Source organism: Leucoraja erinacea, chromosome 16, assembly GCF_028641065.1.
Source record: "Leucoraja erinacea ecotype New England chromosome 16, Leri_hhj_1, whole genome shotgun sequence".
Taxonomy (NCBI): Eukaryota; Metazoa; Chordata; class Chondrichthyes; order Rajiformes; family Rajidae; genus Leucoraja; species Leucoraja erinaceus.
In genome coordinates this window covers 27,436,959-27,460,578 of record NC_073392.1, presented here as the reverse complement: position 1 = coordinate 27,460,578, position 23,620 = coordinate 27,436,959, and the positions used below count along the sequence as shown (strand labels likewise).

General features: G+C 43.2%; 1 protein-coding gene across 1 annotated transcript in view; it reads left to right on the top strand.

Moving 5' to 3' along the window:
• The window catches only part of LOC129704921 (collagen alpha-1(VII) chain-like), a 128,948-nt gene that overhangs the window by 97,167 nt on the left and 8,161 nt on the right, over positions 1-23,620 (top strand). The window contains exons 64-77 of the mRNA XM_055648330.1: positions 3,268-3,339; positions 4,547-4,582; positions 5,356-5,436; positions 7,199-7,252; positions 8,388-8,441; positions 9,760-9,822; positions 9,931-9,993; positions 10,768-10,884; positions 11,475-11,552; positions 11,818-11,871; positions 13,013-13,061; positions 15,477-19,260; positions 19,695-19,820; positions 22,894-22,959. Coding sequence (XP_055504305.1) covers positions 3,268-3,339; positions 4,547-4,582; positions 5,356-5,436; positions 7,199-7,252; positions 8,388-8,441; positions 9,760-9,822; positions 9,931-9,993; positions 10,768-10,884; positions 11,475-11,552; positions 11,818-11,871; positions 13,013-13,061; positions 15,477-15,496 — 741 coding nt within the window. The 3' untranslated portion in view covers positions 15,497-19,260; positions 19,695-19,820; positions 22,894-22,959. The remainder of the gene's footprint in view (positions 1-3,267; positions 3,340-4,546; positions 4,583-5,355; positions 5,437-7,198; positions 7,253-8,387; positions 8,442-9,759; positions 9,823-9,930; positions 9,994-10,767; positions 10,885-11,474; positions 11,553-11,817; positions 11,872-13,012; positions 13,062-15,476; positions 19,261-19,694; positions 19,821-22,893; positions 22,960-23,620) is intronic.

The following is a 23,620-nucleotide window of genomic DNA, read 5'->3' as shown; positions in this document are numbered from 1 at the left end:
TGGAAATTGTGTTTTTGTCTACTCCTATGAGAATTAAAATCGCTAAAGTCATACAATGTGGAAATAGGCCCTTCAGCCCAACTTTTCCATGCTGCCCTAGTTGACCAACATTCCCCATATACACCAGTCCCACCTGCTTGCGTTTGGCCCATATCCCTCTAAATAGTACCTGACTCAACTACCTCCTCCGGCAACTTGTTCTTTGCATCCACCATCCTTTGTGTAAATAAACCCCCCCTCGGGTTCTTATTAAATCTTTCCCCCCTCACTTTAAACCTCTGTCCTCTGGTTGTCTACTCCCCTGTTCTGGACAAATGACTGTGCATTTACCCAGTGTATTCCTCTCATGATTTTGTACACCGCTATAAGATCATCCCTCATCCTCCTATACATCAAGGAATAAAGTCATATCCTGCTAGACCTCTCCCGATAACTCAGGCCCTTAGGTCCGCACCACATCCTTGTAAATCTTCTCTGCACCTTTTCCAGCTTGACAACACCATTCCTAGAACACAGTGACCAAAACTGAACACAATACTCTAAATGTAACAGGACATCCCAACTTCTATACTCAACTTCTATACTTCTGACTGATGAAGACCATTGTGCTGAAAGCCTTTTTGACGACCCTATCTACTTGTGACGCCACTTTCAAGGAACTATGCACATGTACTCCTAGATCCCTCTGCTCTACAACATTCACCAGATCCCTACCATTCACTGTCTAAGCCCTGCCCTTGTTAGACTTCTCAAAATGCAACACCTCACATTTCTCTGTATTAAATTCCATCAACTATTCCCCTGCCCAACTGATCAAAGATCCTGCTGCAATTTTTGACAACCATCTTAACTATCTTCCGGTTCTGGTGGCGTTGCGAGCTGGCTGCCTCGCCTGCAGCGGGTTTGTTGTTTCGACTTTTTGGGGTTTTTTTTGTTTAGTTTGTTAAAAAGTATGTTTTAGTGTTTCTCTGTATGTCTTGTGTGGGGGGGAATAGGGGAAACCGTTTTCAGGCACCTACCTCGACGGAGAGGCGACTTTCTTCCTTGTCGCTTCTTCGCCCCCCTCCTCACGGCCTTACAGTTGGTTTGGTGCAGCCTTTTCCGGAGTCGGGCCCAGAGCTTCAGCGGTGCAGTGGGGACAGTAACATCGCGGGGCCAAGAGCTTCAGTGGCGGCGCAGCGGGGACTTTTAATATCGCGGACACCCTTGCCGGGGGTCGCCAGAGAAGCGCTCCGACCGCTGGCCTGCGGCTTACAACATCCTGAAGCCTCGGTCTGTGGAGCTTCTGGCGGCAGATGTGGAGCGGACTTTACTTACCATCGTGGAGTGCTCAATCCTTCCCAGGGGGTCGCCGGAGAAGAGCTCCGACCACCGGCCTGCGGCCTACAACATCTGGAAGCTGCAGTCTCCAGTAAGGAGGTAACCGATTGGGAGCTCCGAGCCGCGGGGTGTGCTCGACCTGTCCCAACGTTGGCGTTCCGACCATCCCGACCAGTGGGCTGAACATCGGGCCATCCTACGGAGGTCAAGGCCTCTACCATGGGTGAACAAGGGAGGAGGAGGACTACTGACTGAACTGTATTGCCTTCCACCACAGTGAAGAATACTGTGATGGATGTCTGTGTTGAATTATGTTGGATATTGTGTACTTTTTTAATTGTAATGCTGCATGGTAAATTACATTTCACTGCATCTTATGGTGCATGTGACAAATAAATTTGAACTTGAACTTGAGAACTTCAATCTACAATACTACGCACTTTAGTGCTATGTTTTGACTCATAAAATTATTCAGCTCCAAAACAGACCTTTGACCCAACTCATCCACGGTTTAAAACTGAGATAGTACCATTTTACTGTGTTTGGCCCATAGCCAAACCTTTCTACCCATGCATAGTGCAAGGGGGGTTTGTTTAAAGACACATGCAAACATGACTGAGTATGACACTATTGAAAGTGTAGACACTGAGAATATATGAAGAGTTTTTGCAGTTTTTGTTTTGTATATTTTTAATTCAGAATAAGGTTTATTTTGGATTTTTTTTTTTAATGTCGCCATTGTACCAACCTCTGTACCATTCCTCTCCATATACCTATCCAAATGTCATTTAAATTTGTTATTCTACCTCCCTCAACTACCTCCTCTGGCAGCTCGTTCCATATACCCACCACCTTCTGTGTGGAAAAAGATGCCCCTCGGGTTCCTATTAAATCTTTCCCTATATTCTCTGGTTCTTGATTACCCCAGCCTCGTAAATCTTCTTTGCATACTTTCCAGCTTTGCAATGGTGGTGCAATGGTTGAGCTGCTGCCTCTCAGTGCCAGAGACCCGGGTTCGATCTCGACTACAGGTGCTGTCTGTACAGAGTTTGTACGTTCTCCCTGTGATTGCATGGGTTTTTTCTGGGTGCTCTGGTTTCCTCCCAATTTCCAAATATGTGCCGGTTTGTCGATCCAAAACTGGGATAACACAATGTATAGGTGGCCGTCGGTCGACACAGACTCGGTGGGCTGAAGGGCCTGCTTCCATGCTGTATTTCTAAACTAAAATAAAAAACGAAACATCTTTCCTATAACAGGGTGACCAAAATTGGACACAATGCTCCAAATGTGGCCTCACTGACCAATCCGTTTCTTGAGCCGAGACAGACAAATAATAATAATAATAATAATAATAATAATAATAATAATAATAATAATATCTTTTATTGTCATTACACAAGTGCAACGAGATTTGGGTATGCAGCTTCCATCCGACATCATTACTTAAGTAACTACTAAAATTTAAGTTTAGATACCCCGAGAACATGGTTTGTACAGAACATTACAACAGTAAAATAGTCAAAACAGACTAAAGTGCAGATGTGTCTGTGCGACGTGACCATCCGAGGGAGACAGTCCGTGGGGGTGGGGGGGCACTCAGCAGGGCCGGTTCAGAGCCGCTATAGCTCTGGGAAAGAAGCTGTTCCTGAGTCTGGAGGTGCGGGCGTAGAAGGCCTTGTAACGTCTGCCAGAAGGAAGTAGTTCGAACAGTCCATTACAAGGGTGTGAGGAGCCTTTGTGAATGCTGACGGCCTTCCTGAGGCACCGTGTGCGGTAAACAAATAGATCACCAGTATTTTCTTTCTTTGTCTTCTAAAGCTTTCATGGTGTCTTTTCTGCAAATCCTGATCCACAAGTTAACCAAAAGGCCTTGGTAATGATTCATGCCTTTTAAAGTTTGCACTTAAGTATCGCATCTGATTAATTTTTTTCTTCTCCATCAAGGGACCAAAGGGAGAACAAGGTGACAAAGGCTCAGTGGGCTTCCCAGGAGCCAGAGGTCCCGATGGACAAAAGGTATGAATGTTTATTCTGCTTCACAGGTACTCCTCATAATCAGGGACGAGTCTCACCCACTCTTCCCCCCCTCTCCCATCAGGCAAGAGGTACAGAAGTGTGAAAACATGCACCTCCAGATTTAGGGACAGTTTCATCCCATCTGCGATCAGGCAACTGAACCATCCTATCAACAACTAGAAAGTGGTCCTGGGCTACTATCTACATCGTTGAAGACCCTCAGGCTATCTTTAATCTGACTTTACTGGACTAGACGTTATTCCCTTTATCATGTATTTGTATACTGTGGTGGGCTTGATTGTAATCAAATATAGTTTTTTCGCTGGTTAGCAAAAAGCTTTTCACTGTACCTTGGTACATGTGACAGTAAACTAAAGTAAACTAAAACTAAATTTATGAACATTTGTTATAACTTCACCCATCCTCAATTTACAAAGCTATTTTTTGCATATAACGTCTCAAGATCAGAGACTCCTACCACCAGATGCCTTCATGTCTTGTTCATTGACTCTTGGCTGGAAACAGGACCTTCCCTCTGTGCCTGTCCTTAGTGGTATGAAGTGAGCTGTATCGTTGCTCTGTAGCTGGCTGTTTTAGAAAGCAACTCATTTTCTAGGCCATTTCCTTTCATTCCCTTAGATTCATAGCATTGTACAGCATTGTACAACAGGTGCTTTGGCCCACCTTGCCCATGCTGCCCTAGGTTGAACCTCACCGGTTTAAGGTGAGATGGGCAAAGTTTAAAGGAGATGTGTGGAGAGTTGTTTTTTTACACAGTGTGGTGGGTGCCTCAAACACATTGTCAAGGGTTACTGGTGGAGACAGATACAATAGGAGCATATTAGAGGCTTTTATATAGGCACTTGGATATGCAGGGATATGGAACACGTACAGGCAGAGGAGATTTGGGTAAATTGGGTATTGTGGGCCAAAGGTCCAGTTCCTGAGATGTACTTCGTCCCTTTCTCTCTTGCTCTTCTTGTTTCTGCTCAAATGCTTGTCTTGCTGCCATAGAATGATAGGCATGAAGTGAAGTTCAGGCAGACTTCTCTATGATGCTACCCGTAGTGGAATGAACTGCCAATTCTCACTGTCCATGTTTGCAAGTGGGCAGCCAGTCCACTTCTGTAAAATAAAAATAAACTAGATTAACACTTCAGTACAAATTTTAATAGATACTAAATCCTTGTTTGTCTTTTGTTGCCAGGGAGAGCAAGGTCAAGCTGGAGATCTGGGCAAACCGGTAAGAATTGCAGCTCCTGTTTCATGATTTAGAAAAAAGACACAAAGTGCTGGAGTAAATCAGCAAGTCAGGCACTATCTCTGGAGAACATGGATAGGTGACATTTTCGGATCGGGTCCTTTCTTCAGACACAGAGTCTGAATTAGGTTCCCAACCCAAAATGTCACCTATCCGTGTTCAAACTGATTGTGAGGGAAGGGTGTTGGAGGAAAGCTGGAAGAGAGGAGGGACAACACGCAGCCTGGGAAGTAATACGTGTATACAGGCGAGGGTTTTTTTTCGCTTGGCAGATGGTTGGACAAAGGCCAGAGATGGAAAAATAAGGATTGAAGAGTTGTGAATTGTGATGCTAGAGGAGGGAATGTATGTGGAAGGAGAAGGGGATGGGGAGGTGAGGGGAGAAAAAGATGTCCAAGTTAGACACAGGGAAGCGAGGGGGGGGGGGGGGGGGGGGGGGGGGAGGGTGGAGAAGGGCGGGTTGGAAAGAAGGGTGGGGAAGGGATTTGTAGTTATTTGAAATTACATTGTGAAATCCCGTTTTGTGTTGCTATTTGAAGATATGACTTGTTAACTCACATTGAGGGTTGAATGTGTGAATGCGCTGACTGTGCAAATTCACCTTAAAGTGTAGCGTAATCGCATGTAAAAAAGCACCACAGGGTTTAGTTTGAATCTTAAACAGATAATGGTGAACTACAGTACCTGAGTAGGTTATAGTGCTTCCTTCTGTTTCTGTTGCTAACTGTGTTTTCCCTTGGGTGGGTTCTTTTTAGGGAATACCGGGAAAGAACGGCATCGATGGAGCAAAAGGAAACTATGGTGATAGAGGAGAAGCGGGAACTAACGGTTTCAAAGTAAGTCATTGTGGTTCTTGTAATGGAGACATTTATAAGATGGTAGCAAGGGTGTAATGCTGAGGCTTTGTAAGATGTTGGTCAGGCCACATTTGGAATATTTTGGGCACCGTACCTGAGGTCGGATGCATTGGCGTTGGAGAGGGTCCAGTGGAGGTTTATGAGAATGATCCCACATTTGATTGCGTTAACATATGAGGAGTGTTTGATGGCTCTGGGCCTGTACTCACTGGAGTTCTGAAGGATGGGGCGAGGGATCTCATTGTAAGTTACTGAATAGTGAAAGGCCTAGATATAGTGGATGTGGAGAGGATGTTTCCAGTAGTGGGAGATTCTAGGACCAGAAGACACAGTCACAGAATAAAAGGATGTACCTTTAGAATGGAGGTGAGGAATAACTCGTTTGGCCACTGGGTGGTAAATCTGTGGAATTAATTGCCACATACGGCTGTGGAGATTGTCATTGGGTATTATCAAAGCAAAGATTGATAGGTTCTTGATTAGTAAGGGTGTCAAAGGTTATGGGGAGAAGGCAGGAGAATAGGGTTCATAGAGAAAAATAGATCAGCCATGATCGAATGCAGTGCATAGTCGATGGGCTGAATGGCCTAAATCTGCTCCTATATTTTATGGTCTTATGGACATGACCGGTTAGAACATAATCAGCCATGATCATATTGAATGGCGGTGCAGGCTCGAAGGGCCGAATGGCCTACTCCTGCACCTATTTTCTATGTTTCTATGTTTCTAACAGAGGGTTGTACCAAAGCTTGAGATTGATAGACAAAGGTACATCTAATAACATATGTATACAAACTAACATTCATATCAGTTACAGATCCATAGACTTAGTGAGTTGAATAATATTAGCCAAGATGTAATCTTACTGTTTCCTGAATTGGTTGTGATCCTGATTTTGCCTGACAATGTCAAAACATTGCATTAAAAGAATGGACCATAAACTCTATTGTTGGCAGTCCAAGTGAAATGCTGGCACCTAATCCAAAGTTTCATGTGCCAACTGTCAGGAATTCCCATAGAAGAGCAAACATTTTCTACAAGGTTGCATAAACGAGTTTGTACACATGCCTTGTGTAATTGGTGCCATGGTAATTATTAAAAATTTACCTACTGTCTCCAGGGATTCGTCGTCCGCCAAAATTGCTCAGTTGGGAGAGTGTTTGACTGATTCTGGGTTTCGGCAATGGTGGAGGATCATTTAGGGTGACAGTGGCGCAGCTAGTAGAGATGCTGCCTCACAATGTCAGAGACCCGGGCTCAATCCTGACCTCGGTTGTTGGCCATGCGGAGTTTGCCTGTTCTCCCTGTGACTGCGTGGATTTCTTTCATAGTGCTCCGGTTTCCTCCCACACCCCAAAGATCTGTGGGCTAGTAGGTTAATTGATGTCTGTAAAATTGCTCCCTAGTGTGCAGGGAGTGGATGAGAAAATGGGATAACATAGACCTTGTATGCACAGGTAATCGATGGTCAGTGTTGATCGGTGTTTCCACACTGTATCTCAAAAATAAATGTGACTAAATAGGCTGGTGAACACACAGGGCTTGTGCACCAAAGAGGCTCTTATGCATAAAAAAATGGTGTCAACAAAAGGCTTGTGTATATACTGTAACTAATCACAAATATACGTGTATATAAAGGGCTTACACACATAATAGGCCATGGTACATGAAGAGTTGATGTACAGCAGTATACACCATATGTCAGTATCCAACGTAAGCATCACTTCCGTTTGTTTTACAGGGTGACAAAGGGGTGAAAGGTGCCTGTGGTTTAAATGGAGACAAAGGAAGTAAGGTAAGAAGCTAGTGGAATCTTATTCTATCTGACTTCAAAACCGGGTAGTTTGGGCTGGAGTTAAATAATATTGGAGTGTAGTTTAGTTAACGTCTCTAGTAAAGTGTTAGTTTTTATGTGAATTTGGGTGGATTTTCATTTTCATTGAATGGTTCAATTATTTTTTTTATTATCACACGTACAGACAGACGTACAGTGAAATTATTTTTCATACAGTTCAGTAACGTATTGCCATACCTTAGCACAATCCCCGATTAGTAGAAAGTACATAGAAATTGTCCACTGAGACTGCATGCTAGACTCGCCAGGTTTTGGCGCCATTTTCAAAGACCACGCGCTCGTTCTTCTGGAGCAGTGCCCGATCCAGGCAAGCCCCAGGCTGCTTTGAAAGACTGTCTTAATCCAAACCTAATGCACCCTAGATGATAAAGGTAATAAAAATTAAAATAAAGTGCTTTTGAGAAGCTTCAGGAAAGATTATTTTAATAACCAGGAAGGTCGTGGGATATGAGAATGCACTGATATGATTCATAATCACAGCTGATTTGCATTTCTTCTCATCCTCGCTGTCTGGATTCCGTAGACCGTAATACCTTTACCAGTCAAAAATCTTCAATGCTAGACTTGAAGTTTTGTATTGACATAAAGTTCAGACTAGGACTTAATTCCTCGGCGCGCAGGAGGATGAGGGGTAATCTGAAAGAAGTGCATAACATCATGAAGGGAATAAATATACGGTAAATGCACCGTCTGTTACCCAAGGAAGGGGAATCAAGAACTTTCTCAAAAACATTCTCTTTTGCTGTTCCAGTTGAATAATATTTTTTTCCAATTGGGAACCAAAGTTCTGTTTCTCGACAGTGTGCATTTATTCTGCTCTTATAAAAGGAAAATGCTGGAAATACTCAGCTTGTTTGCAGTGTTTGTGGAGAGAGATACAGAGTTAATGTTTCATCCAAATAGAAAGAACATCTTTCAATATCTTTGACCAGAAACATGTGCAATTTCTCTATTATACTGATGCTGCCCAACCTACTGAGTATAACCAACATTTTCTGATTTCCAGCATCTGCAGCATTTTGTTTTTATATGCTCTGATTTATTTTTCTCCTAACTTGTGCATTTGTGAACGCAGGGCGATCCCGGAATTCCTGGGAGAATCGGATTCCCTGGCAGAAAAGGAGATCGGGTAGGAAAGTGTTGGAATGTGGCCCAGATCTGAATACCTTCAGTTGATGCAGGGTTGGCATGTTTGAGGCAAATGGGACAAGTTAACACATTGCCATCTGACTGCTTCATGTTCAGTACCTACTGAGACTTTTATATTGGTGCTGTGTATCTATTCTTCCATTAAATCACTCCCAAATCAAAATGTAAAAATCCATAGTTCATTAAAGGCTTCAAAGCATAATGGTGCAGCTGGTAGAACCACTGCTTCATGGCACCAGAGACCCGGGTATCAATACTGACCTCGGGTGCTGCCTCTGTGGAGTTCTCCCTGTGACAGCGTGGGTTTCCTCACGGTGATCCAGTTTCCTCACACAACCAAAAGATGTGCGGGTTTGTAGGTAAATATGCCTCCGTAAAAATTTGCTTTGGAGAGCATCCTTACCAACTGTATCACAGTGTGGTATGGCAACTGCTCTGTCTCTGACCGGAAAGCACTGCAGAGGGTGGTGAAAATTGCCCAACGCATCACCGGTTCCTCACTCCCCTCCATTGAGTCTGCCCAAAGCAAGCGTTGTCTGCGAAGGGCGCTCAGCATCGTCAAGGACTGCTCTCACCCCAACCATTGACTGTTTACCCTCCTACCATCCGGGAGGCGCTACAGGTCTCTCCGTTGCCGGACCAGAAGGTCCAGGAACAGCTTCTTCCCTGCGGCTGTTACACTACACAACACTGTACCTCGGTGATTGCCAATCACCACCCTCGGACACTCCTCCCACCAGGATAAAAATACTATGACTGTATACATGTAAATAGATTTATTTATTGCTCATATTTATGTCACTCGTCTAGGAAGATGCTAACTGCATTTCGTTGTCTCTGTACTGTACCCTGCACAATGACAATAAAGTTGAATCTAAATCTGAATCTGAATCCGGATGTGGGTGAGAGAGTGGGATCACAGAACTAGTGTGAATGGGTGAGCGATGTTCAGCATAGACACAGTGGGTGAAGTTCCTGTTTCCATGCTGTTTTTGTAAAACTGAAACTGATAGACAGGTGAACGATGGTCAGCATTGAGTCGGTGGGCTGAAGTATCTGTTTCCACGCTTTATCTGTAAAACTAAAACTAAAACTAATAGACAGGTGATCAATGGTCAGTATGCAGTGGGCTGAATGTCCTGTTTCTATACTGTATCTCTGAAACTAATAGTCAGGTGATCAATGGATGACATGGATTCAGTGGGAGGACGGGCCTGTTTCTGTGCTGTATCTCAATCAGTCAACAACAGAGTCACTGGGTTCTGTCGCTGTAATACTTCCCATGTTTTGTGTTTCAGGGTGATTCTGGAACCACTGGATTCCCAGGCATGACAGGGAAAGAAGGTCTCATTGGACCCAAGGTAAGATGAATCATTGTGGAGCAGGGGCAAGGGGCAAGGGGGAGCAGGGGCAAGGGGCAAGGGAACTGACCTTGGTGTAGCTCACATTGTTGGTCTGCTCTTGTCTAGGGTGATCGTGGCTTCGATGGGCTCCAGGGACAGAAAGGGGGGCGAGGAGAGAAAGGCGAGCGGGTGAGTTACAGTCACCAATACCACGTGAGCTTCTTTATGCCGTCTGCCTTCAAAGTTATAACTTTACACCAGCACTTCCAATAATTCTGTGCTCCCTCACTACTGTTTTAGTTTAGTTTTAGTTTGGTTTGTTATTGTTCCATCTTGGCCTTGGATGTTGTCCGTATGGTTTGTACGTTCTCCCTGTGACTGCGTAGTTGCTCCAGTTTCTCCCACGTTCCAAAGAGATGCAGATTTGTAGGTTAAGTGCCTTCAGTAACGTCCCTAGTGTACAAGATAGAACTAGTATATGGGTGATCATTGGTTGGTGCTGCCTCAGTGGGCTGAAGGGCCTGTTTCCACACTGGATCTCTAGACTAAACTAAACTCTAAACTAAAGTGGATCTGCTACCACACATTACAATCGCTACACTCTTGTAAACTTTATTTTAACAGCAGCATTTCTTACAGCGTCATTTGAGACCTTCAACTTATCTTTAATCGGACTTTATTGGATATTAGCTTGCAATAAATGATATTTTGGTGGTCTGAAGAACGACAATTGGGGTTTCCAACAGATCTTTATTCAAAAGATCGATTTCCAGTATATAGGTTCTTTAGACACGTCTGCCCACAATGGTGGTCAGCGCTGAACTAATCATGTACAGCCTTTATGCTGACTGGATAGCACGCAACAAAAGCTTTTCACTGGACCTCGGTACACGTGACAACAATAAACTAAACTAAACAAAGGTTGAAGCTCAAATTACTATGATTTGCCTTCTATATTTTCAGGGTCTTTCTGGTATCACTGGGCTCCCGGGTATCCAAGGATCCGATGGAATTCCCGGTCCTCCTGGGCCGCTGGGCCCCGTGGGTCCCCGAGGATCTGAAGGGATGCAGGGCCAAAAGGTAAGTGATGAACCTTTCTCTGTGTGTAGTGGAAGCTTTTATAGTTTCCATTTCACCAATGCCTTCATTGTATATTTTCACCTCTTGGTGCTGCTGCAGCAGAAACCTTCAGCTTTTGCAATAGGTAAGCAAAATTGGAGTACTGTCCCAGATAAATTAAGGTTATTGAGGTCATTTAGGATCAGCGACCAGGCCAGTTGTCTCATGATGCCTGCATTCTCGACCAAAGGAGGAGGCCCAGTACAGAAAGGTCAGTATGGGAATGGGACGGGGGTCGAAATGGTTGGAAACCGGGAGATCCCTTGGGCCGAGGCAGACCAAGCAATTGTGCAATCTAAGTTGTGCAATTTGGGTTTGAGGATGTTATCTATAAGGAGAGGTTGGACAAACTTGGATTGTTTCCTTTAGAATGCCGGAGGTTAAACCAACCTCCCCTCAGAGGTCTTCGGGTATTTACCCGGACTTTCAGCGCCACATTGTGATGAGGCTATCTTCTTCCAGTGGTCCTGAGATTTATTTCTTTGGGTTTTTCCTGCTGCATCCTAGAGACTTTGTTAGTTATGACCTGTTGCTGCTGTGTTTGACTCTAGGGTGAAAGAGGCCCCCCTGGCGAGAGCGTTCCAGGTCCCAGAGGAATTCCAGGTATCGAAGGAGAAAGAGGAGATCCAGTAAGTACCAGGAGATTGCTCTAAGCCCGGAAACTTAATCACAATTACAGCACCTTTGTGTTTCACTGGCATGCTGTCTCCTTTCCAGAGGAGTGAGATGAAGGCGAGACAGACATTTACACGCTACAAGCTATTTCTTGCCCAATGTGAATAATTATGCGTCTTAAATTGATCTTGTCTTAACATTGCTTTATATATTTGTCTGTCTTTTGTTATTTTAAACAACTAGTATAACGATTTAAATTATTATTTTTGTGTCGTTAAGGGTGAGATGGGTTCCGATGGTCCAAAGGGAGATCAGGGAAATCCAGGAATGACGGTACGTGCCTTTTTGCTTGTAATCAAAATGGTATTGGATTGTTTTCTCTGGAACGCTGAAGGGAGACTTGATGTAAAATTATGAGAGGCATGGATATCTTTTTTCCAGGATGGAAAATCAGAATATTTTTTTCAGGATGGAAATATCAAATACTAGAAGGCACAGCTTTAAGCTGAGAAGGACAATGTTGAAAGGAGATGTGCAAAGCAGATTTTTTTCCACAGAGGGTGGTGGGTACTAGGAACATACTGCCAGGGGTGGTGGTCGAGGCAGATATGATATAATAGATCAGATCTGATATCAGATATGATTATCAGATATGATCAATTAAAATTAATTTAAGAAAATATTGGTTAGGCATATGGATATGCAGGGAATGAGTGGATTTGGTGTGTAGGCAGATGAGAGATAGTCTTGGCATCATGTTCAGCTCAGACATTGTGGCCTGAAGGGCCTGGTTTTATATGTTCTATGTTCAATGCATTGTACAAATCGTACAAAGCCTAAATCAATTCTCTATCGTGTTGCATTTAATGTCATGAACTGATCTTGAAAATGTTTGCATCTTTGCATGTCTGCCTGTTTATTGTTCAATCACAGATGCATAGGAACATACAGCAGAGTAACAGGACATCTCAGCCCACCTCAGTCCAAGAGTCAAGAACTTTTTATTGTCATATGTCCCGAATGGGACAATGAAATTCTTACTTGCTGCAACACAACAGAATATGTGAATATGTAAACATAGTACATAACGGGGGAAGAGAAAAAAAAAGTTCAATAAATAACAAATATGGTGCAATAATAATATAGTCTGAAGCTGATGTGACCCCTATCTATGCTAATCTCATTTGCCCACAATTAGTCCGCATTCACCTGTGTCTTTCCCATACAAGTACCTGTCCAAACAGGATAAAGATAGTGCAAAAACAAAATATTAATACAAAACACAATTAGAAAACAAGTCCATGGTAGTGTGGAAGACGGTCCATAGTATTCTGTTGCTGAGGTAGGATTAAGGACCTGCCGGCGGTCAGTTCAAGAACCTGATGGTTGTAGGAAAGTAGCTTCTCCTGAGCCTGGTGATGTGTGACTTTGATACAGACATTGATTCTGAACTCTTTCTCCCTCTGTACTCTAGGAGGGCCAGATTCGCACCTATGTACGACAGGAAATGAATGAACACTGCGGTGAGTTGATTAATTTACCTCTGAACTGCAGAACCAAGCAAGCACTGCCATTCCCACAGAATCAGTATCTTCCACCATAAAACAGACCGGTTCCAAGTCTATTACACACTGTGTGTAGGGAGCAAATGCAGATGCTGGTTTACACTAAAGATGGACATAAAAAGCTGGAGTAACTCAGCGAGTCAGGCAGCATCTCTAGAGAAAAGGATGAGATGACGTTTTGGGTCAAGACCCTTTTTCAAAGGCGTTAAAAGCCTCTTAAATGCCGTCGTTATTGTATCTGCCACCAGGACCCGACACCACATTCCAAGCACCCACCACTTAGCCTGAAGAAGGGTTTTCACCCAAAATATGAACTAATTATTTTCTCCAGAGATGCTGCCTGACCCGCTAACTTTACTCCAGCATTTTGTGTCTATCTCCATTACACACTGCATTTACAAGAAATGGTTCATTCAGCAAGATATAGCAGGTTACAAGTATTAACTCGTAACTAACCTTTGAAGCTGAAAGTGACAGAGGCACCCTCCCTCACCCTTCCTGTTAAACCATAAAGAACGGGTAAACCTTGCTGAAACACAACAGGGCAAAACTGCACGATGATTGAAAAACAGTCATGAAAATGAAATGATGATCATAAAAACTGCTGCTCCTGGATATTGGCTATAGAAACAGAAAATGTTGGAAACACTCAGCAGAAAGGAGACTATCTTTCCCAGCCCAGGTTATGGGCAGTATTTGAAGTTGGTGAGAGGATCAAAGAGCAGAGAGACTGATGTCAATGTTCAACAATTAATGGAGGAAAAAGTCCCTGAAAGCAGATTGAGAGCTGGGCAGTGGGTGTAACTTAAATGGATCTCTGTTGTGATTGACATGGCTGGATAAGCCAAATTTCTATACCTCCCCACCCCTGAGAATTAGGGTAAATTCAGAGGTCTGAAAAAGAGAAAGACATAAAGATGGTATCAAGAGATTTAAAAATGAGAATCTTGCTTTAAGAAAAACTTGCCTGCATTAATTCCCCGTCTCTCAAGGTCTTGCCTATTCAAGTACCTACCCAAGATGCCTCTTAAATATTGTTACTGTTCCTGCAACTCATTGTGTGCAAAAACATCCCTAAGATCCCCTGTAAACCTCTACTCTTTCATCTTCAACTTACGCCTTCTGGTTTTAGATGTCCCTACCATGGGAAGGCAAATGGGGATTTTGCCACAGTTCCAGCCTCTGATCCATATCCAGTCACTTCCCCAAGCATCCACCTCCCCTCACTCCTGTCCTCCTCCCCACACACCAGAAAGCCAACACACACACTATTGTGACTAGTGGGCAGCTAGAAGGCTGCATACTGTACCCATGAGTACCCCAGCCCCAGCCCTCCAAGGATAAATGCAGATTCGTCACCATTGTTGTTCTGTGTGCTGTACAGATTCTGGCTGACTGGAAAATCACCTCAGTTAACAGTTCTTAATCTAAATAAAAAGTGATGGAGGAACTCAGCAGGCCATGAAGGGAATGGACAGGCGATGTTTTTAGGGTCTTTAGACTTTAGACTTGAGAGAAAAAGCATGGAAATATGCCCTTCGGCCCACCGAGTCTGCGCTGACCAACGATCACCCCGTACACTAACACTATCCTACACACTACGGGCAATTTACAATATTGCCAAAGCTAATTAACTTACAAACCTGTATGTCTTTGGAGTGTGGGAGGAAACCAGAGCACCCGGACAAAACCCACGCGGTCACAGTGAGAACGTTTTTTTAAACTCCGTACAGGCAGCACATACTGTATAATCAGGTTTGAACCCAGATCCCTGGCGTTGTAAGGCAGCAGCTCAACCGCTGTGCCACTGTGCCGCCCCAAACTCTTGGTCACAATCCCCCGGTCTCACCATGTACCATGTCGCCATTGTATCCACCTTAAAAACTTACTCTGGCAGCTCGTTCCGTATACCCTGTGCTTTCTGTGTAAACAAATTGCCTCTCGGATCCGTTTTAAATCTCCACCTCCCAACTCTGCATCTTAAATCTATGCCTTCTCCTTCTGGACTCCTCTACCCTCGGAAATGAGTGTCCGCACTATTATGACAGAAGGACATAGATTAACTTCTGAACCATTTGTAACATTCTCTCTGATCTTCTCCTTCCCTACTGGCTTTGACCCAAAACAACGTTTGTTCATTCCCTTTACAGGTGCCAGCTGACCCGCTGAATTCCTCCAGTACTTTGTGTTTTGGTCATGAATCCAGCATCTGCTGTTTCCAGTGTCAACGGTTCCTAATTCGGAAAGACACAAAGTACTGGAGTAACTCAGCGGGCCAGGCAGCATCCCTGGAGAACATGGACAAATGATGTTTCGGATTGGGACTGACTCCTAATTCAGTTCCTAATTATTTGTCTTTCTTTCTCTCTTCAGCCTGCGGAGGTGAGTTATGACAACTATTTATACTGTGGTATTATCGGTGACATGAACGAGGCAGGTCTCTAGTTGGGTGGGATAGCCGCTTCATAAGACTTGGCCCAGGGGTGTACCCTGAGTCACATGGAGAGGGGTGAGAAAAACTGCTGTGAGATCTTCCCCTCTCGAAACTGGCTCATTATTGACAGAGAAAGAACAGACTCTCCACGAAGAGGTGATGAAAAGCCAAAGACTGGTAAGAAAGTTTATTTTTCTTTTCATTGCCCTCCAAGATATTTAAGGGGATATTAGTCCTAAGATACTGCGAACCAGTCTTGTCCTCAAAACTTTGTTTGTTCAGGCCAAAAACAAATTTCACCGTGTATGATGACTTTAGACTTTACTTTAGACTTTAGAGATAGAGATACAGCCTGGAAATAGGCCCTTCAGCCCACCGAGTCCACACTGACCAGCCATTACTCCGTACACTAACACTATCCTACACGCTAGGGACAATTTACAGAAGACAAACCTGTCATCTTTTGGAATGTGGGTGGAAACTGGAGCTCCCAGAGAAAACCCACACAGTCACAGGGAGAACGTGCAAACTCCGTACAGACAGCACTTGGGGTCAGAATTGGGTTCCGGGTCACTGGTGCTGTAAGGCAGTAATTCCACTGTTGCACTACTGTGCCGCCACCAGATGTGACATCCCACCCATCTACCTCACGATTACCCATTACGGGGATTCCTCTGCTGCTAAGTATCTCTGGAGCCTCAGTAATCCCTTCTCAGCCATTCCATTCCAGTTTTTGAGTCATTCTGCTTTAGCTTCTCTGAGAGTTTGCTTATTGTCTTGTGGGGTGTATTTTTTAATTGATGCTGCTGAAGACTTCTGAACCATTGTGTGAATTACTGAGGTATTCCAGCATGCATAGGGGTTGACTTCCTCTCTCCTTGGTGTGGTGCCTCTAAAACCTGAAGAGCTTTAATGTCAAATCCGTTTATGGTTCCTGTAATGTGTTTTGATGTTTTGTTTATCCATGGGTTGGTATGTGTTCACTTTATATTTCAATAGTTACATGTTTTAAAGACATCTGTATTTAAAAATATATCAACTTTGGATTGATATCAAGTGCAGAGTGAAGTTTAAACAAGAACAGCGCACAAAATATGTTTCAGAGTGCTTTGGTCAATTAAATGCTGTAAGCCAACTTTTTTAGAGATACGTCATGGAAACAGGTCCTACAGCCCACACTGACCAGTGATCACCCCATACACTAGCACCACCCTGCACAAACTCGGGACAATTTACAAATAACAGAAGCCAATTAACCTACAAACCTGAAAATCTTTGGAGTGTGGGAGGAAGCCAGAGCACCCAGAGAAAACCCACACAGTCACAGGGAGAACGTACAAACTCCATACTGACAGCACCTGTAGTCAGGATCGAACCCGTGTCTCTGGGCTGTAAGGAAGCAACTCTATCGCTGCGTGACTGTGCCGCTACTAACACAAGCAATTGGAAATCAGAAAACAGGTTAATGGTTACGGGAAGGTTGTAATTGGAGAAGAATATACAGCTCCTCAACCCTGTTCATCCAACTAGTTCTTGTATCCATCTGTGACCTCTCAGACCTTTAGTCATGTCACCATACCAGGCTTATATGAAAATATATGCAACATCAATTGATCGTCATTATTGGGTAGCATTTCCACTCACACTTGTGTCCATTCAAAGTCTGATTTGATTGAACATGTAGTTAATGATAAGATCTGTATTATCTGGTGTATAAGTTGCAGGAACCAATAGTTGACCAGAAAATGAGCGAATGCAGACTGCTGTGGTCGCAGAAGACATGAAAGCACTACCATCTCAGGGACAATTAAATATGGACATAAAATACTTGCATTGTTAATGAAGCCCACATTCTCTTAACAAGCTGAACCAAAAACTTTAGTCACAGGGTAATTAATCTGTGGAACATTGTTATAGAGGGCTGTGGAGGCCAAGGCAGAGATAGACAAATTCTTGATTAGAATGGTGTCAGGGGTTTTGGGGAGAAGGCAGGAAAATGGGATTAGGAGGCAGAGATCAGCCATGGTTGAATGATGGAGTCGACTTGATGGGCTGAATGGCTTAATTCTAAAACTTGTGAACGATGGCTTGTGAACGCTTGTGAATCGAAGTTTTAAGACCAATTTGTCAAATATCAACACTGCATCCAAAGTGAAAACTCTACCTGCTGTTCTATTTTGCTTTGCAAGCTTGGATTTAGTTCTAAAAAACCTGGCGGATTTTTCATTTCTGGAATCAGTTAATAATCCATTACCCATACCCAGCAATCCATCTGCAATCTTGGCTTGGTTGTTGTGCCTCAAAGTCTGGTGATCACATCTATTCTTTCAGACAATCATTCGTGAAATGGTCTCTGCTGGAGGAAACATCCACTCGAACTGATAATTAGGGCAGCATCAAATGTCGACTAAGCAACTGGTAACATATACACCAGATATTATGGTTAATGTGGGTGCCTTTAAAATTGTTTGTTTGTTTCTTATTCACGGTATTTGATGGATTTTAAGTATATTTACTTTGAAGATGCTCCAATAAGGATCATGTTGAACTTAGCAATAAACAAGTAGAATGCATAATAACACTACATTTGTTTGCATTGTTGGTTGATAGTGGATGTCCCCTTATTTATTACTAACAGAATGAACCCTTGTCCCAATTAGTCCATTCTGAGGCTTACATTCCAGAAGTTTACTCCACCCTATCTTAACTCTGTCTGCTTTCAACATTTCTGTTCCCTTTTCTTTCATACGCTTGTAAGATTTTATTTTAAAGCTTTCTAAGCAGCTTGCCACATCGATGTGCGGGTGGTAAGAAGGGTCTTGACCCAAAACATCACTTATTCCTTTCCTCCAGAGATGCTGCAGTTTGATTCAGCAGTTTGTATCTATCTCTGGTGTAAACCAGCATCTGCAGTTCCTTCCTCTACATTCCAATCATTTAGTGAAGAAATTCCATCTCATTTAACCTTTATTAGCCACAGTTTTCCTAAGCCTCTGCTTGGACCTCATTAGCTTGAACTACCTTCTCCAGAAGGCTGATCTTGCTTGTTCAAGAGGCCATAGACAAAGCTTAAGCAATACCACTACTTCACACAACAAGGCGTGGCCTGAAACAGGTCCACCCGTAAAACACCACTGTATAATGCACCACCAAGCTGTGGCCAGGGCTTGGAACTAACCAACACTTACACTACAGAATGCCATGAAACAGGAGGATAGATCTGACTTAATAGCTAGATCAAATACATAAACAGGGAGTGCTGGAGGAACTCAGCAAGTCTGGCAACATATGTGGAGGAAATGGACAGATGTTGCTAGATCCACTGAGTTCCTCCATCACTTTGTGTTTTGCTTAAAATTCCAACATCTGCCGTTTGTTACATCTCCTGTATACATACCTACAGAATGTATTTGTTTAAACTATCATCAGTTTTTTTAGAATCTGTGTTATTTGATGCTCTTTCCATTGGTCTAAAATCAAACACAAATTTAAATCTCCCATGTATATCTGTGCCTCATGGAGCCATCGATAATGTCCTCCAGTCTTATCTTCCACCAAATACCGTTCACACTTTTGGCCACCACTGTGTGTTAATTGTTGTTGTCTTGTCCGTGCTGCGCTTGTCCTTGCTTTGTCTAGGTCTCTCATCAAATCCAACATCCTATTTTCGTCTACACCCTGTCTTAAAGATTTCCCATGAGGAGGACTATGATGATTCTAATGGTGAGTCTTTGTCACTTGTCTTCTATGACTCGTCTCTGGAGTGGTAATCCTTTAAGAGTCCTTTTTGAAATGGGAAAAGATCTCTGGAGCATATATACACTAGACTAGATGAGCTTGTATCTGCCCTAATATAATTCTATGAAGTCAGACCTTACGATCTACACAACTTACCTTGTATTGCTCAATATCAAATCCCATGAGAAGAATCCTTAGGAGTGTTGCTATATTAAAGTCACTGATAAGAAGTTAGATGGTGTTAATTGTGATTGTTTACTCTGCTGAGTGAGTGCCTATCAGCCTATACTCTATTTAAATGTATTTTGTTGCTCCTTGGCCACCATTGTAATCCCAGGGCCATCTCATTGTCGATTGCCCACGTGCAGATTGATTAAAGTGAGCTTTCCTTTTTTTTGTTGCCACTCTTAATACTGTAGGGAAGGAACTCAGAGTGGTGGTAAATGGCAATGACCCAGACTATGAACACTTCTACACCGTAGGAAGCTATGATGCACCAACAGAAGACTATGGGCTGGAGCAGTTCCCAAGCTCGGAAATGATGCGTATGTGCTCCTCACCACCTTAACAATTAACATTCTGTTAGAGAAGCTATGATTATCTGGACCTGCTGGATCTAGGATTGATTATTTCAACAAAGCTCTTCCTTCTCGGTGCCTCTCGGGACAATTAATTAAATTTCTTTAGCAGTCAGGAGATATTCCATGGAAGTTGGAAATTTCCTGTAGAAACAGGGAACTGTCGATTCTGGCTTATACACCAGGACACAAAGTAGTGGAGTAACTCAGCAGGCCAGGCAGCATCTCTGGAGAACATGGATACGTGACATCACCTAAGCATGTTCTACAGAGATGCTACCAGACCCGCTGAGTTACTAGAGCACTGTGTGTCTTCTGAATTTCCCCGTCATGGACTGTCTGTTTCTCTTTGATGTGCGCTTTTCTTTAGCTTACCTTTTTCGGAGACCATGATGGGAAGGTGAGTAAGGTCTGACCTGGATTTGGTTCAAGATGGGAGACCTTCTGTTCCACTATGACAATTCCACCGTAGCCCCCAAATATCCAGGGAAAGAGCCTGACTTTTGAAAACTCCTTGGAGATGTTGCCTGGGCTCCTTCCTTGAAATGGAGGTCAAGAATTATTTGCCCTAGTGGTGTGGATACAAGGGGAATAATGGAGATCCCAGGTTGAGATTTCAGATCATATTCACCGCTCCCATCCTGCTGAACAGTAACTGTCGTTACCACTACCATCTTCTTTTGCTTTCCATCATTACCATCCTTTATTCTCCTTTCCTGCCTTCTACACGTGCTTGTTTTATCCTTTCTGTACACCCTTCAAACCTGTTGCAACTTTTTCCAGTTCTCACTGCAGGCCATAGAGCTGAAATGTTAAACTTGTGTCACATGCCTGGCCTGCTTAGCATTTCCAGTTTTATTTTGGATTTTCAGCCTCTACGGTATTTTGCTTTTGCAAGAAGTTCAGAGCTTTTTGCTGGGACGGAGTGATCAAAGGGACATAAGGAACATACAACACATAACAGTACAGCACAGGAACGGGCTCTTTGGCCAACAATGTTTGCACCAAAAATGATGCCAAGTTAAACTGATCTCATCTGCCTGTACATGATCCATTTTCTCTATTCCTAAATTCTTAAGCTAGAGGGCATAGACTAAAAGTGAGAGGGGAGAGATTTAAGAGGGACAACAGGGCGACCCTGGTCACTCAGAGGGTAGTCTGCATTTGGAATCGAATGCGAGAACAAGCTATGGACGTGGATATGATTTTGACTTTCAAAATAGATTTGGACAGATGTATGGATGGGAAGGGTTCAATGGGATATGGATCAAATGCAGGAAAAAAGGGCCTTGCCCAGTATGCCAACTTGGTCAACATAGGCAGGTTTGGCCAAATGGCCTGTTTCCATACTGTAAAACTCTATGATATAGGTTTCTCCTACCATTGACCACCTAAAATGTTAATCCTCCTGCACAAGTCAAATGCAAAGAGAGCTCTCTCTTTCTTGCCCAACAGATTATCATAGAAACATAGAAAATATGTGCATGAGTAGACCATTCAGCCCTTTGAGGCAGCACCGCCATTCAATATGATCATGGTTTAGAATCCAAAATCACTACCCCGTACCTGCTTTTTCCCCCCATATCCCTTGATTCTGTTGGCCCTAAGAGCTAAATCTGATTCTCCTTTGAAAACACCCAGTGAATTGGCCTCCGTGTGGCAGAGAAATCCACAGATTCACAACTCTCTGGGTGAAAAAGTTTTTCCTCATCTCATTCCTAAATGGCTTACCCCTTATTCTTAAAGGTTCTGGACTCCCCCAACATCGGGAACATAATCCCTGCATCCTTGGCTATTACTCAGTCTTTCACCTTCCCCTTCTCTGTGCCACCTCCAACAAATCACATTAATTATGTATTTTGGCCAAAGAGGCTGTTCCTGTGCTGCACTGTTCTATGTTCCTTTGCTTTGTTCGTTCGATTACTCTACTTAGCAACAGCTTCTCAATTTCTTGCAGAAGCAAAATACCGCAGATGCTGAAACAGTACATCTGTTGGAAATGGGCCTTCATTTTCTGGAAACTCCTGACTTGTACTTGTTTTGAATCTTGCTTAGACCGCACTTGAAATTCTGTGCACCAATTCCCATATCACAGAAACCAAGCAAAAAAAAAAAAAATTCCAGAAAATTATACCAGAACTGAGAGGATATCCTGTTCATCAACTCCCTCCCCCAACTGATCCGCAATTCCGTGTCCCTCACCATCTTCCAGTCTCGCCTAGCCCCACATCCCCCTCCCTTTTCATCTGTGCATTGATTGCCTTATTGTGTTTTGTATTGAATTCTGTCTTTACTTTGTGTACTGGTCATGTCTCTACTATTCATTCCCCTTACATGTTTTTCCTCTACCTGCTAAATTTTTGTAAGGTGTCCTTGAGACTCTTGAAAGGCGCCCATAAATAAATTTTATTATTATTATTATTATCAAAAGCAAAGGAGGCCAGATCTCCCTGAGAGATGATCTCAGAAAGATTTTGTAAGAGAATGAAAGGACATAATACTGTCGGTGTGTTTTCGAAACCCAGCAGATCTAAAATAAAACTGGAAATGCTAAGCAGGATAATAGCATCTTGGGAGAGAAAAACAGAGTTGATGGTTTAATCTGATAACTGTACAGTTTTATGCTGGGTTAGTTTCAGATCTGTATTCAATTTTGCTTCAGATCTAGTTTGCCAGTGAGTCAAAGATGCTTTAAGGCACTCTATTAAAGTTTAGCAGGGACCGCTTTACTTTGACATTTTTGAGTACATGGAAAATGCAAATATAAGGAATAATTGAGACAATATCATTGATACACTTAAAAGGAAGCTGGTAGTTACATAAGGAGAAAGGGTGTAAGATGAAGAGGAATAGGACGAGGCTTACACATCAGCATGGTTCATTGGGATTGTTTTGATGATGTATAGTCAATCCACGAACCGCTGTGGTGTCAGGAATGGGTCCTTCAGTAAATTATTGTGTTCAGTGGTTTTCTAATCCTGAACGTGCACCTTCAGTTCTGTGAAAGGGAGTACTGACACGGTTTGCCTTCCGTCGACAGGCGATAAAGTAGACGCCACAGACCCGCCCATCCAGGAAAGATTTAGAAGAGAAGCCTCCGTACAAGGTAGGAACCTTGTACTCCCGGTCACACCAGCCTAGGTATTATCACAGCCTCCTCCAAGTAGGGTGGGAAGAGGAAGGGGATGTGCGGGGAGAGAAGGGTATCTTGTCAGTCCTTGCATCTCCCTGCAGGTCCGCTTAATCCTCGTCAAACACAACAGTCATACATGCCAGTTAGTAGGACTATGGACCACCTTGTCAGTTTCACTCCCAGACATTATAGGTCTTGAACCAGCAGACCTCTTTCATCAAAAGGACCCAAAGTTACAGCAAGGGGTGAAAGACAGCCTCCCCATTCTAAACCCTCGGGGCACACTATCACACTATTTTAAGACTGATGATAATATAAGTAGATTGTCAAACGCTGGGGTTTCATGCAGACAAACTAAATGAAACTGGAAGATTAGTTTGGATTGGGAATATACTGTCCGATATGGCAGTGAGTGTAAATTCAATAGCAATTTTCAAGGACAATTCTACTTTACTTTGGACTTTAGAGATACAGCATGGAAACAGGCCCTTCAGCCCACCAAGTGTGTGCCGACCAGCGATCACCCCGTACATTAGCACTATCCTACACAATAGGGACGATTCACAATATTTATTGGTCAATTAATGTACAAATCTTTGGAGTGTGGGAGGAAACTGGAGCACCCGGAGAAACA